This window comes from Temnothorax americanus, unplaced genomic scaffold, assembly GCF_048541705.1.
Source record: "Temnothorax americanus isolate GAGA-0224 unplaced genomic scaffold, ASM4854170v1 Scaffold9, whole genome shotgun sequence".
Classification (NCBI taxonomy): domain Eukaryota; kingdom Metazoa; phylum Arthropoda; class Insecta; order Hymenoptera; family Formicidae; genus Temnothorax; species Temnothorax americanus.
The window spans coordinates 1,786,738-1,802,286 of NW_027509812.1; the positions used below are offsets into that span (position 1 = coordinate 1,786,738).

At 37.6% G+C, this 15,549-nt stretch overlaps 3 protein-coding genes across 5 annotated transcripts; 2 read left to right on the forward strand and 1 right to left on the reverse strand.

The window, feature by feature from the left end:
• Positions 1-172: 172 nt before the first annotated feature.
• Positions 173-9,161, reverse strand: Tbc1d8-9 (TBC1 domain family member 8/9). 2 transcript variants are annotated; one of them, XM_077424739.1, is made up of 19 exons: positions 8,881-9,161; positions 7,765-7,931; positions 7,064-7,237; positions 6,886-6,982; positions 6,592-6,781; positions 6,423-6,499; positions 6,256-6,312; positions 5,979-6,183; positions 5,699-5,901; positions 5,334-5,623; positions 5,054-5,257; positions 4,444-4,775; positions 4,030-4,185; positions 3,753-3,938; positions 3,460-3,648; positions 3,113-3,278; positions 2,676-3,011; positions 2,454-2,575; positions 173-2,374 (listed from the first exon to the last, which is right to left on the reverse strand). In XM_077424739.1, exons 1-19 carry the CDS (start codon positions 8,922-8,924, stop codon positions 2,156-2,158), a joined length of 3,414 nt encoding a protein of 1,137 aa, XP_077280865.1. In that variant the 5' UTR covers positions 8,925-9,161; the 3' UTR covers positions 173-2,155. The 2 variants fall into 2 exon arrangements, with proteins under 2 accessions (XP_077280865.1, XP_077280866.1); XM_077424740.1 differs by lacking the exon at positions 8,881-9,161 and adding an exon at positions 8,251-8,653.
• Positions 9,162-9,191: 30 nt separating this feature from the next.
• Positions 9,192-11,892, forward strand: LOC143907778 (KIF-binding protein). The gene is made up of 2 exons (XM_077424742.1): positions 9,192-9,487; positions 9,595-11,892. The coding sequence occupies exon 2, from the start codon at positions 9,739-9,741 to the stop codon at positions 11,527-11,529; it is 1,791 nt and encodes a 596-aa protein (XP_077280868.1). The 5' UTR covers positions 9,192-9,487; positions 9,595-9,738; the 3' UTR covers positions 11,530-11,892.
• Positions 11,893-12,367: 475 nt separating this feature from the next.
• Positions 12,368-14,716, forward strand: Nd-acp (NADH dehydrogenase (ubiquinone) acyl carrier protein). 2 transcript variants are annotated; one of them, XM_077425608.1, is made up of 3 exons: positions 12,368-12,655; positions 13,651-13,776; positions 14,365-14,716. In XM_077425608.1, the coding sequence occupies exons 1-3, from the start codon at positions 12,497-12,499 to the stop codon at positions 14,542-14,544; spliced, it is 465 nt and encodes a 154-aa protein (XP_077281734.1). In that variant the 5' UTR covers positions 12,368-12,496; the 3' UTR covers positions 14,545-14,716. The 2 variants fall into 2 exon arrangements, with proteins under 2 accessions (XP_077281734.1, XP_077281735.1); XM_077425609.1 differs by lacking the exon at positions 13,651-13,776 and adding an exon at positions 13,484-13,600 and having other exon boundaries at positions 12,369-12,655.
• Positions 14,717-15,549: the final 833 nt, after the last annotated feature.

The window sequence follows — 15,549 nt, forward strand, 5'->3', positions numbered from 1 at the left end:
TGAATTATTCATTGCATATACATCCTCTTTTTCAAAAGTAATAGATGTTTTTTACAGATAGTTATTCTAAATAAATTATAAACTCTTCGAGAATCGGAGTACAAGTTCAAATATAGGCAACTTTATACAATATTATAATTATTTGTAGCATTAATTATTGCTCACGCGTGGATTTCATATATACGACATTTATTATGTATTTTATACATACAATTACAAGTATGAAATATTCTTTATATACACGTATAATACATTGATATAATAAGACTTCTCCGTACATATCAGATGCCATAGTACCGCTTCGCAAATTACGCTAAAATTATGTTCGTGTGAATACTCTCTTCAGTTATATAAAAATAAAAACTATCACTAAAGTGTGACCATGTTGCGCCATGTACAATTGGGACTGGCTATTCTTAATAAATTTTAATCGATCAAGAAAAAGCTCTGGGTATCGCTTAAATTAAAATCTATTCTTATCTAGTATAGGAAGAAGTGTTAATCGGCGTTTTAATGTCGATTACGAATAGTAGATCTTTGAAGAAAATAAATGGTTTGATACTTTTAGGCAATGTCGTGTGTACTATGTAATTTGCTATCGTTATTATCGTTTAAGGATTTTTATTATCAACTTATTTCGTACCATGATTATGAATTTTTGAAATTGAATGAACCAAGATACAGTTTTGATTTAGGAAGAATTCAAAATTCTAAAAAGATTTTTTAAAATTAATCTGTTCCTTTTTCTCACAATGAGTTATCCCTATAACTTATTTACTGGAAAATCAAATCCCAATGCTTACTGAAACTCTTTACGAATGAATCGGCTAATAAGAAACTTGTATAATTGGAAGGCAATGATCAGTAATCAAATAATACTGCATATCAAAATTGCGTTGCATCTCGGTAGAATACACAGATTAGCTTTTGCATCATTTACGTATATTATTTATAAATAGGGTGATTTCTTATACATATGCTTCTGTTTGCTTAAAGAAATTGGGGTAAATTCTGAATCTGGTATCACGGCCAAACAAATCACAAAAATGTTTTGCCCTATTACTTCTGTTCAAGATAACATGGTAGACTTTTGTTCGAGTATTTTACATGTATTCGTATATCTTGGTTTAGAATTTTCCATCTAAAAAAAGATTAATAATATGACGTCAATCAAGAATTTTGTCCTTACTATGTTTCGTTGAAGATTTCTAGATACAAGTAATTTCTTTAATTTCCAATTATGTATTTAATATTTTAACTTGCCTTTTTTTTTATAATAGCTAAAAAAATAATACTTGAGGAATATGTGACATTTGTATATAATAATGTTTAATGTAAAGCAAAATTAGAGAATAAAATAAACCTATACGTAAATAGCTGTTGACGTACAGCCAATATTTCTCACCATATACATGTTGCATTTCTCGCAACCGTTTGATATATCTGCAGAAAAAAAAAAATAGTTCGACATTTCCAAATAAATCTGGATAATGTCATTTTCTTAGATGTTTCTCCTTAAAAATGCGTCGTGTCAGTATTAGATGTTCGAAAATTCATGTTACTTATACATGGATAATTTTTAAAGTAATAGAATAATTTTTTCAGATTTTTACCCTATTTACTATTGATGCGCTATTATACATTTGCGATGATTGATAAGGTAGGCCTACATTTGCCTTATTAAAGAAATTTTTAAAAACTAATGATAGAATTATACTATTGTTAACAGATATATTTTAAAAATAATCATATTTATAATTAATATAATGATTTGGAATACAATGATTTGAAATTGAATCTATTTATCTATAAAAGAGAATTTATCAAATCAAACAACGCAGAATGTATTATTTTATTCGCAAAAGACTATAACAAAAATTTAGAAAATAATAATTATACAAATCTTGACGCGATTATACTTCTTGGTATTTTATAAATGAACTTGTATTGTGTGTGTGTGTGTGTGTTTATAACTATTATATTGCACGTATTGTCATTCATGCAAATGCGCTTCTCTCCAAATTAAAATTTGCATTCTCTGATAATAATATTTAGATTCCTTTTAAGCAATTCTGTTTTCTCCTTCGTCAATTTATCTAAGCCAATCATGGATAAAAATAGATGTACTATTCTCTCACACGTTAATTACCGTGTGTCATCCATTCAGGGCAGGTGTATCTGATAAAGAATGAACCCGATTAAATCTACGATTTTTCAACGTTGTCATAGCTTCCATGAGGTCGGTTCGTTTACTGAAGAAGTCTACGATTGCTTGACCAGTCAAAACAGATGCTAAAAACTGCTCGACAGTTATCGCCCAATCAGGATCAGCGGACGACGCTATGCTCGATGGATTTCCATTACGGTCGGGTGACTGAGAAAGAAAGGAGTATCGAGTTAATAAATTTCCTACCACAATAAAGAGAATCGATTGCCAGTGCAAGTAAAAATACCCTTTCGATAACCGAAGAAGCCTGTTGAGCTGCAGAAGCAGCTAGAAGCAAACTATCTTCAGATTCTTCTCTCTCTACATAAAATTTCTTGCCAACGTCCCCTAATTGGAGCAGAAGGGTACCTACGGTTTTTGCATTGTTTTATGTAATTATAATTAAACATTACTGCAATATATAATTTCTGAATATATGTACATACAATATATACAACAATGTAGTTACCTATGGAAGCGATGCAATGATACGTTTCTTGTTCTTCGGGTTGAGCAGGAAACATGTCGTAAAGAGTTTTCCATAATGCTATAAAGTGTCCTTGAGACATTTTTGGCACGGTTTTAAGATCCAATGGACTGTCTTTTGACGCTATCATCGAACGCAAGCTACCCATACTCTGAACTTCCCACGATTGGTCACCTGGTTGGCTATTCAAGCTCGTGGATCTTGATAAAGTGTCTACGGTCGGCTCTTCTGCCAGGCTAATCGGCATTTCCAAGGAAGCTACGCTCTGTTCCATGCTGTCGAAAAAATCCGTAGCTTCCGCTGCCACTTCGGCTCCATCTAACCAATTTATAAATTTAACATATCTCATATAAATTAAAATATTTTATACATACACACACATATATATGGTTTTCATGTATATATTGTTGAATAACTACCTGCTGAATGTGTTGGCGATTCAAAGTCGGTAGGCATAAGAAGTGGCGGTAAATGCACCGTGTACAATAGCTTTAATCTCTGCGTTAAATCAGCTGTTGCTGTCATCCCTATAGCCTGCACTAGTTCCCGAAAGTTTAGCAAACCGTCACGATTACGGTCCATCAACTAAAAGAATATTTTTAAAATAAAGTAACCACTTTTTTAATATTATTTTCGTACGGCTTGTAATCAATTATCGCATAACATAATTAAAAAAAAATTAAATTTTGTTATGCAGAAGTTTACAATGCTTAAATGTTACAATTAATTAAACTAGGATTAATTTATTTACTAAGACTGAACTTACACGGAATAATCGCGCAGCAAGAGATTCAGCTTGAGTGCATTTTCCCCACGGAGATAAACCACCAAATAATATTCTGAATAAATCAAAATCTACTTTGTACGCTTCATACGGCGGTTGGGTCGGATCGTAGCGGTCGGGTTCAGATTTTCGTTGGCTCATTAACTCTTCTCTCACTAAACTTAACAATTCCTATATATATATACATATATATATATATATATATATATATATATAGCATAATTAAAATACTTATAATCATATCCCATTGTCTATGTAAAATCATTTTAAATTACCTGCAACTCTTCCATTTTCATGTATTTATCAACAATAACGCTTCTGATTACGTTTTTCTCAATTCCATCTTCGAGGCTTTGAACTACCCTCAGTCTATGCTTCAGGCGCAATCTTTCTATCCCACCAATTGTTAAAGATCCATATCTCGAGTATGCTTCATAAATTAATGTTTGGACAGATATACTCTACAGTAAATATATTTTAGCTTTATATTAGAATCAAAGATTAGGTCAGAGTGAGATACATAAGATAATTACAATATATGTATAGTCTTACCTTACTAGGTGATGCACTATCAACTGGTCTAGGAAATATCGGGCCTTCATCGTTATAAACACCACCAAGATAATCTGTTAACAGTTGCATAGCTTCTCCGTCATCGCGACAGTTGAGTAACTTGTCTTGATTCCATTCCAACACAGTCAATGCTATCTGATAAAGCAAAAATCTGTTTATTTTAAATATCTTTGTATTTATTATATACATCATATATACAACGAAATAATTTGATTATATTTCAAAATTTAATAAATTTCAAATAATAAAATAAAACAAATTAAATTTATTCGCAATAAGAGATTTCTGTACAATAATTTATTAAGATTTAACAATTATATATATTTTCATTGAAAGATCTCATTAATTGGAAAAATATATTTAAAACTATGCTTACTATGCTTAGCTCGTTACCTGAAAAATAACTTTTGCTCCATCATAGAAGAAACAATCCATAATATTTACAGCGCTACTCGTTGGCATGACGCTCAAGAATATAGTTAAAAACCAAGATAATGAGATAACTTTAATTAAGCCAAGCTCCTGTAACTTGGCGTGTAGAACTGGCAAATGCTCGGCTGCCAGTTCCTCTAAAAGACCTTGGTCAACGAGAGCACCGACTACTCTCCGATCATAGTAATCCGGCAGTAATGATTCGCAAACATTGCATAACTGCCAGAAGGCTGACTCCTCAGAACAGTAAATCAGCAGAACTGAAGCTACTATATTCATTGCCTGACAATAACCTGAATAGAACATAGAACATTTATAAAAAAGTTCTTAATTTGTATAAGTAATTCGTAACGCTGCTAAATAGCAGTATAATTTAATTATTAATTATTTTTAAACGGATATTAATGTTTTATGTTATAATACGCTTAAAATCGTCAAGCTCTTAATAAATTAATATTAAACAAAATTAAATAATAGAAAAAATTATATCTGTTATAATTAATTAAAAGATTCAGCTCGTAGGAATTTCAAATTGTTACATTAAATAAAAATGGAAAAATATTAGACTTGCCGATCTGAGGATTTCGCCATGCGTAGGCAGATAGCACCCTTCGCAGCGCGTTGATTCCAGTGTCCGATTGGAAAGCTGGATGTTCCGGTAATGATCTATGCAAATCCCTTTCGATCTCTTCATTTGCTTGACATGATTTACCAAGGGATTGTTCGACCAATGATTTGTATAAATCTAGATTCACTGCCTTCTCATTTAAGGCACCTGTAATAAAACAATTTATCCTACGTATTAAAACTCAGTATTATTTGTAAAATATACTGTATCATTTATATATTACCAGAAAAGGTGAGCCAAATTTCCCCTCTGAGGGTTTGTGGTATTCCTTGAATAATAAGCTTCGTAGTTTCTGTAGTCCTATACATTGTAATTCCTCTTCCATATTCCGCGAAATGAAGCTCCCATTGTTTCTCTTTAGCTTCTTGCTTCAATGCGGCTTCGGGAGTCAGTGGAGCCTTGAAAAGTGTCATCAATGGCGGTTGTGGTTTCCACTGTTCCGTAGGTTTCGCTTCCTCGCAATTGCTGATGTTACTGCTCGAGGATTTTGGCAAACATACGTTTTCTCTAGTTCTACGAAAGGATTACAATTTGCATTGTTGCGTCTATATTTTATATCGATTAGAGAATGTAACACAAACCACATACGTATAATTAAGTTTAGACTTTGCTAAGAGCTCGGAAATTTTTTGTACCACGAAATCTCTATCGTGTATCTGAGCGAATAGAAAGGACGAACGCGCCGTTGTAATTAATATCGACTTATCCGCTCCCGTGCTGGACTGATTTTCCGCCGATTCAACGAGTGTTACTTCCCTCAGAGGTATAACTAAACCGACCTGTCTTCTTACCTAAACAGATACAAGTAACAAGTCAATTTTATAATCAATTCACATTTAAAGTTTATTCGTCTTAGAAAGATACTTACCCTACTTTCAAAACAAAGATAATTTTGAGATAAATATATCTTCCCCCAGACATATCTTTTGTTATACGGAGTCCATAAAGTGGCATCGATGCTACCATCTAATTTCTCTGCTCCCGGCAACCTAAATTGAAGCCTGTACGTTTCCGAATGTGCACGCGCATCCAGATCCCTCTTCAAGAAAGATGGCTTCTTAGGCACATTTTTGCTAAATTGAGAAGTGATTCAATATTAATTTTTGCACAAGTTTCTAAAAAGTAATGTAACCGTATATCAATACCTTAATTTATTCAGTAAGTCTCTATCCTCATTAAATCCACTTTTTTCATCAATGAGTCTAAGGAAAAGGCGAATAAGAATTAATTTATGATAAATTAAGACACGAAATGCCAATATAATTTTTGTTCAAATGCTTTTTATATGCTGTACTTTAGAGTAAGCTAGTACCTTTTCATAGCAATATTGGTCAGTTGTTCCATTAACGAATACGTTTCTGATTTATGTAAAAACATAGAAAAATAATGCTGTAACACAAAAAAAAATTAGAGAATCGATTGATTGGCATATGGAATGTATCGATAGCAATACGTAGAAATGTATGCACATTAACATATACCTCTTTATTGTCACGTGTTACAACGCGTATACTATCTGGAACTATAAGGGAATTAGTTTTGCTCAATTCCGTAATGTCTGTCCATCTTACAGTCAGCTTCGTTTCTCTCGCCAGTATGTAAGCATAAAAGCACATGTGATTTACAGATAAGTAGAGCCATCCTTGTCTAGGTAATCGTGATTTCCAGTAACTAAAAGAAAAAATATAGCCATCTCATATGATCTATCTTCCAAAAATAAAGTATTAAATATTATATTTTTATGTAATCTTTATATATTTTTGAAATATAAAGACCTGCATGAATAATAATTGACCAATTTGTCCTCTTTAGATATATTGAACAATTGGTGGAATTTAAAAGACACAGTTTTAAAAGACTCTGGGTCCTCTTCTGTAAACAATATTAATACTTAATTTTTATGCATTCTAACAATATCGTTCTTACGATTTAAGTAACGATTAATGACTTTACCTTCTGCAAACTGGGAATCTGGAATATTGTTTGCTATTATAGATTGAATTTTGCAGCAAACAAATTCCGTTATCTCCTCCTCGGTGTCGAACGACGTGAGCGTAGTCATTAAATTCGAGTGGAGCCATTCCCAATCCTGCAAAATCTCCTCGCGGGTCAAGGAACATGCCACTTCTAAAAGTTTAGAATGTAAGAAAATATTAGAGATTCATATTTGACTTCAAAGATTTAATTAAGACAAAATTCAATATGCCTTGTAATTTTTTCAGATTGTAATTGCATAATTATAAAACTAAATGTAGGTCAAAGCATCGAATTTGCTCCCTCAGCATTTGCTGAGTACATAGCTGACTGTTTGTGCTAATGAGCACTGTTATCAGTTACTGTGCTACTATCACGTCACTAAGACAATACTCGCATATATACATATATATATATTCATTGCCCTTGGCTTTACATCTTCTTAAATGCGTAATATGAGTAAGAAAATTAATATGGAATAATTGCATAAATTATGCAATTTTATTAATTAATTCTATTTATTCAGGGGAGAGCCTATACTTAGTTTATTTTTATTAATTAAATCTACATATCTGTAGACAAAAATTATCTTCTATTTACTTTTCTTTTACTCTCCTTCAGATATCTTAAGTTCTTTATATCGTACACTAGAGTCTTAAATTTGAATCATAATCCAATACCCCAATAAACTTCCGACGACGGTGTCTGATGAAGAATTCTAAAAGGTGGTGGTTTAGTGTCGAAAACACTGTCCAACGTGCCCACCAGGATGGAGGTAAGACCTTTCGTTTTTCCATGTCCTTTGCGACGTTGCAAAACGAAATACACAGTTGCCTGCTCAGTAATCCTATATTATAAAATAAAAACAATAGAATCATATACACTATATAAACCTCCTATTTAGAAAGAAAATAAAATCTTTCAAAATAAACAATTTTAGGATGAAATTAAAACAGATCTCTAACATAATAAATGTATAACAAACATCTAAAATAATATCAAAAATTAAAAATTAAATAAATAAAAAATACAACAAATAAAATTAAAAATTAAATAAATAAAAGATACAAGTAATTAAATTAAAAATAAAAAATAAAACAATTTTTGCTTAGTTTGAATATATCTAGATAAAAGATCCTGAAAGATGTTTCAGCACAGGTATTAACTGTTATCGTTGAATTATTTCTTCCCCTCTTCGTTAACATTTCTAGCTAATGTCAGCCATTATTAGCAACGTATATTGAGAGCGCGCCAAATTAGCGTCAAACTAGGTATCCTCGCTTATCGTGTCACTGATTTCGACATCACCGATCGCCGCTTATCGAATCCGACCAGACGCTCCCGGTTGAACGGCGAACTTTCGTACACGCATCTCTACGCGTTCGGGCGTTTCGCCCACGTTATCTAACACGTACGTGGTTTCCGCGTTAAAAACGGTAATTTTTATCGCGTTATGACGTTAGTGACGTTAACACTGGTAACCGATAACGCTATCCCGCTGATCCCGCTGTCGACGCGCGATGTCAAGAAATTGACGTTGCCGAATCGCGGCGCCCACCATGGACCCGATGCCTCAAGCGGAACCTCCCGTGCGTCAGGCGTCAGCTGTCTTTAGACGCGGATGTAAACATTCCGCGCGCGACAGCCTCGCGCCTCGCGCCTCGCGTCAACCTCGCGCAAACCGCAATCTGACAATCCTTTCGGAGCGGCCGTCGGAGTTGTTGGATTCCGTGTTGGCGATCGGTGACAATTGGTCGGGTCGCGAATAACGAGGATCGCGTGTATTAGGACTTTACCAGAACGCGTTGGCGAGCAGCACCTCCTGCGGTTTCACCCACATCTCGACCGCCGTGCACGCCGCGCGAGGTACATATGGCACTGACACTGACACCGACGGGACGCGGACAGCGCGGACGGCGATGACAGCGGCGGCGACGACCACGACGCGACGTCGCGCGCGCTCGCCCAATTCTCTTCGAGGAACGGCCGCGAAAACGCCGACCGCGGCGAGAGGGGGAAGGAAATAAAATAAAGAGCAATATACTCCCGCGACAGATAAACACCGTCCGCGAACCGACGGAGGAACGATCAGCTGCGACTCGCGAGGGGGGACGGAGGAGACGCAAGACGCATGGTCGCCAGTGTCGCCACTCGCCACGACACGCGGGACGAATGTCACTACGCGGAGAGAGATATCGTTATTGGCGATCGATATCGCGATCTTCGAAGTCTCGACACTCTCGACACTCTCGACGTGCTCGACGTGCTCGACGGCGAATTTCGAGTCCGAGACCAAGAGCCTAGAAGGAATTTTTAGGCCGAACGCAAATCGACTCGGGGCCGGGGGACTCCGGTTAACTTCGACCAATAATACGAAAGGGATATGATGAATAATTTGATAAGGTTAGATATGATTTACTGTTTTTTTTATATATATATATAAGAACGTTTATATGGTTTATATCTACTGGCGAGGGCGAGTGATTATATATATATTTTTTTTTTCTTAGGAGATGCTGACCGCGTGTCGTGTGATTCTAAGTTGCTAATAGCCAGTCCGCGGGATTCTGGATATCCCGATAGATTTAATTTAATCTGTAATTATTAAAGAGATAAAGTGCCCCGAACAGGGAAGAGCAAGGGCGACGACAGAAATGGAATGCTTGGAGAGAATCGATCATCCGGGATCGTGGGTGAAGGAAAAGTACCAGGAGGTTCAGAAATTGTTGAGGGAACGCGAGACGAGGTGCTCCAATAAGATTTACGAGAGAAAAAACAAAGCTGTAGGAATTCTAATGGAGATCCTGGAAGCGCTCACCCACTGCAAAGAGCCCCTCTGCACCGTCGCGGCTGCGATAACTCATTTGAACATAGGTATATTGCAGGCTGACTTGGAAGACACCGGACTCGCCACGGAATATTTCAGAAAGTGCATCGATTTGTTGGAAGACAGCGAACTGACGCCCGAAGGCATTTTACCGGCTATAAGCGCCAATAATCAACTGGGCCTGATTTATGCGCAACGAGGTTCGCACGAGGAAGCTAAAGATTTCTTGAAGCAAGCGGAAGGCTTGTACGTCAAGTTTACGGAAGACGTTGGACTCGAGCCTGTTCATATGGTGACCATTATGGGGATCGAGGAGATAGAAGGAGATCTGTGCGCCAAGAGCATCCTCGAGAAGCTTCACACGTTGACTCTGTATTATTTGGCGCAGGTCTGCCGCGAGCTAGACGATAAATGTAGCTTCGCTCTGTATTGTCACAGAACGCTGAGCAAGCAGCTGAGTCAAAATAAGATAACGCAAGATCTGGATTACGTCGACTGGGCTCTAAATGCCGCGACAATATCTCAGTATTTCATAGAACAAGACAAATTTCCGCAGGCGAGACATCATCTGGCCGCGGCGTCCTACATACTGGAGAGGTACGCGGAGATCTTGACGGCGAAGGGTACCAGGGAGACGAGCGAGAGCATCGCCGCGGAATACGAAAATTACGATCACAGATCGGCGAATGTCGCTAGGTGCTGGGCCAAGTACGGTATCGGTCTTCTGGGAGCGTCCAAGGAGAGATTGTTGAAGAAGGCCGAGCAGGAGGATCAGGATTCGGTTTCCGATCGAGTCTGCAAATATCCTCAAACCGAAATCATGGAGGACCCAAGATTCGTAGACCTGGAACCGGAATTGGCGTCGATCACCAATGAAATCACGGACATGTACCTGTTGGACTTCAACGACGCCAGGCCGGTGTTTTTGAACGTTCGGAAATGGTTGGATAAGGCGAAGGAATATTACACTTTTGAGAATCACGCGTCGGATTACGCCTGGATCGCTCAGGACCTCTCACAAGCGTACAAGTTCCTAACGTTTTTCGAAGACAACGAGGACCGGCAGGCGAGGATGCACAAACGGCGGATAGACATTCTGGAGGAAGTGATCGAGGGATTGTGCCCGCGGTTTTACCGTGTTGTCTGTAGGGAAATCTGGATCGAGCTGGCGGAAACGTATTCGGAGATTCTGGACCTGAAGATCGATCGTCTGCAAGCGTCCAACGAAAAGCCGACCGCGCAGGTGGTGGCGAAGATCGAGCGCCTGGCGACGAGCAGCATAAAGCATTATCGGTCGTACTTGAATTCTCTGGAGACGAAAAAATCCGAGAGCGGAGTCGAATCCTTCTCGGACGACTTGCTGTATCCGGCGTTGTACACTTATTTCCACGTAGGAAGATTGTACAACAAGATCATAACGTCTGACGTGCGGCAAAAGATAGAAAACATGCAGAATAGCGTCGACGCTTACAGCTTCGTCGTTAATTACTGTAACGAGCATCCTGAGAGGCAAGAGAAGTTGGAGAAGTACGAATTTATAAAATTATCCAAAGAATTCGTCACATTGCTACCGCTCACGTTAGATAGATTGAAACAGCAACAAATAAATCAACAGTAATGTTAACTTCTCTTTCTTTTCCACTTTACACTTTCGTGAAAATGTAAAATAATATTTTGTTATATTTTCTTACGCGCAACAAACGATTTTTGTTACGGAGGAAGTACGGAAATTTATATCTGCAAGGCATTTATGTACGTTGCGTGTATTTTAATTTTAAAATGAATACTTTTTCACATGTGCGTTACCAATCAGCCCATCTTCTCGTATTGCCATATTAAAGATATATTTAAGATGAAAAAGTTACTATTTTGTCGTCTCTGTAGACCGATCTTCTGTTCAATTTCCTTTTGTTAACACGCGAAAAATGAACATTCTGTCTCCTGTGCTAATAAAATAGTAATAAAATAGGTATGAATAGTATATTTGGAGTATATTTTTTAATCATCCATTTATTCTACGGTACGTTTGAAATACGTTAAGAGACAAAGTGTGCATCGTTTACAAGTTTGATTTTTAATATAAAAATTATACATATATTATTTATATAAAATAAATATGCTTTTTTTTTTAGAAATAGATACAAAAGTATAATACATATTCATCATTCTATTTATACTTAATAAATTTATAAATTATTAATATATCTTATATTAATGTTATAATTCTGTTTTCCTTATATGATATTTTATATATTTTTCAATATTTGCACGCAAAAATATTATAGCGCTGCTTCTCACGCCTGATAGATAGAAATAAAAATTGGACAAAAACGAATATTATTTTTGTCGCCAGTCGCCTCTTCGGCTGATAAGATAAAGCCGTCCCGAGAGTAGATGTCAGCACGTGCTGTAAATTTTCTCTTCGTAACCCGCGGGTCGTCCGCAGCGAAGAGAACGACAGCTCGAGTTCGAGTTCGAGTCAAGTCTCGGCGTCTCGCACAGCGGTAGAAACCTCGGATCGGAGCAGATCAGAGTCCGACTCGTCGCCGCGACGTTGTTCCTCGTTCGTTCATCGTGGGTGAAAAATGGCGTCCCTGGCGGGTGTCCGGCTGTTGGCGAGGAACGCCGGCTGTCTCAGGAACTCGTTCAATCGGCTACGTTGCGCGAGCGGCGCGCTCGTTCCGATGCGATGCGAGCTAAGGCTGTTGCATCGCGGCGCGCGGACCGTGCTCGTTGTGCCGCAGGTAATATTGAGCGTGACACGCGCGATACACCCGAGCGTCGTTCCCTCGTCCCTCGCCGAGCGACAGGCGCGAATCCGCGGAACGCGCATTACGTAACCTGAAGCAACCTGACGACAGTGACGACGAGACTACTTGCAGGAGATGCGCAGCGACGGACAGCGTCAGTAGCGTCACCGGGAATCGTCGCGACAGACGTGCCGGGCTTGTTGAGCCATCAGATAAATTCGCTCGAGCTCGACAGATCCTTGTTTTGGCTGCGCTTTTTCACGCTCTTGACGTTTATAAAGCTCTTTCATTCAGTTTTACTAATCGATAGATTTTGCATTCAGCTGTTGGAAGTTGGAAACTGCGACACAGTAATCCCACGCTTGTGATCTGGAACGTTAACTTGTGTAAAAAAAGGGGAGAGAACTGATCGAAAAGAGCATAGAGCAAATTTAAATTGAGATAAATACATATTCAAGTTTTAGAAGGAGTACCGTAGAGAAGGCGCAAACAAAACTGTGGAGTTTGCTGACAATGAGTCTAACGTTTTGATCTTTAATCTACATAGTGCTGTCTCATTTTAAAACGTACAAGTTTTGTGTGCTCAAGATTTGCACGAGTAATTAATAAGAAAATGATTTCAATTTCTAAAGTATGCCTGCGATATCATTGAGCAATATAATAACGAATGAATCGGTTGGTGAAATATCGTGGAATTCAACTAGGATGTATCTTTTACAAACTATATCCAAGCGCAATTTAGATTTTTTCTTTACGAAGTAACTTCATGAAAGAGCTGAATGTTAAAATGTATACAAAAAGATTTGTCTCTGATGAATGCAGGTAAAATGCAATCGTGGATACTGTCAAGAAGTTAGAGAGAAACCGAAATCGATTAAGGATATCGAAGAGCGCGTATTGAAAGCAGTGGCCGCTTATAACGATGCCGCCGCAGAAAAGGTTTACCTAAAATACATCTCTGTCTTTTTTTTCTGGGAAAAATTTTGCAGGGCTTAAGGGACACACGCATCAAGCAGGTGCGCCAGTACAGTCATAAGGATCCGCTGACCCTTGACATTATCAATCAGCGGGTGCTCTTGGTTCTGAAACTTTATGACAAAATTGAAAGCGCAAAGGTATCCCATAATTAGAGATCAATATCTTTCAAATATTTACCAAGACGTTTCTGTTAATAAGATAAAGACAAATGTTTCATTGTAAGTAAAAATACAAAATTCCCGAGTGCATCGCGCAATTGTTTGACAAATAATGTGTATGAATAAAAGAAGCATATATCTTTTTCTAAACACATACATATAGCTTTTCCACGTTAATTGCAACAGTTGATTTTCCTCCTGCATGATATTATAATTATACTGTTTTTCTTCGTTGCTAGTCTTTTTGCCGAAATGTCTTGAGAAATATTTCTTGAAACAAAGGGTAGTTGGTTAACACCTCGCTTGATCGTGGCGTCTGCGTACATACTGACATGTGGATACAAATTTATCTTCGTTGACTCTTATTTACTCGATGTAACGTAATTCGCAGTACCATATATTACCGTTAAGAAATATATGATATCTAAATTCAAATTTAAGTGCATAAAATATTCTCTTCCTAGCGTATTTGACTCGATTTATTTTATCGGAGACATGTCAGTTGTGCAGGAGGCCCAGACGCGCGATCGAATCCTAATATCTGACGATGATACGTTGAATCTTCAGTTGAGCCTGGAGTCGCATTTTATGGACGACCTGGGTCTGGATTCCCTGGACCACGTGGAGATCATAATGGCGATGGAGGACGAGTTTGGCTTCGAGATTCCAGACATGGACGCGGAGAGGCTACTGAGACCTAAGGATATAGTGCGCTACGTCGCGGACAAGGAGGACGTGTACGAATAACAGGCCTCGCGTTATTTAGGCCCCACGCGTTTTAGTCAACATCTACCCCGTTGTTTCGAACTGGAAATAACGGATCACAGCGTCTTACTTTGCCGCCGCCATTGTTTTTTTTTTCTGTATATAGATCACTCATCATTATGTGAATAAAAAATAAGCGAATTGTTACATCGAATTTCTCTTGTATATGCGAGCATCCTGAAGCATTGTGGTATATAAGAAATATATATACATATAGAGCCGTTTACGATTACCACAGTTTAATACTGCATCCCGATACGACAGTTTTTATTTTGTAATACTGCTGTATGTCGATTCTTCGTTAAATTAACTCTATACAGTCATGATAATGATTATTATTAATAATTATAAATTTATTAAGAACGTAATACGTTTTGTTGTATCTTTTTTACGCCAAAAGTAATTTAGTTTCTGAATAATTCGAGTTGACCATTTCGAATCGGATTAAAATTGTTCTAACGAGTAAAGTGGAATTTTTCGACTTATATTTTTGAACATTGGATATTCTCTCGTGCATACGTTGCGTAACGTAAACGTTTTTACGAAAGATTCGCGCAAAAAAGGATTTTCAGTTCATTTGCAAGACACGCATATTTATCGTCGACAAATCCCGGTTACGCAATTCGTTTTGCAATTCCGCAAGCTGCTGTACTTTCAGTAGGTCAGCTGCTAACAATGATCGACCGTCACGACAGTCGCCCATCACGATGACAATAATAATTAATGTTACAACGATATACGTTTTTAATAAGATTCGACAATGCGAGGAGATCGTTTATCGAATAACAGCGTAACGACCATGATTCGTTCGTGATCTGATCCTAATTGTGGCACGCAACATCCAGCTGCCGCGTACGCTGCCGGTAGACGTTTTGTACGCTCTTATTGGAAATGCATACCGTTTTCGAATTTCGAAGCTACTAGGATCATTGGATAATTACCTATTTTTAACTGTTTTCTGCGCGCCGCGCGTCGCCGCGCCGGCAC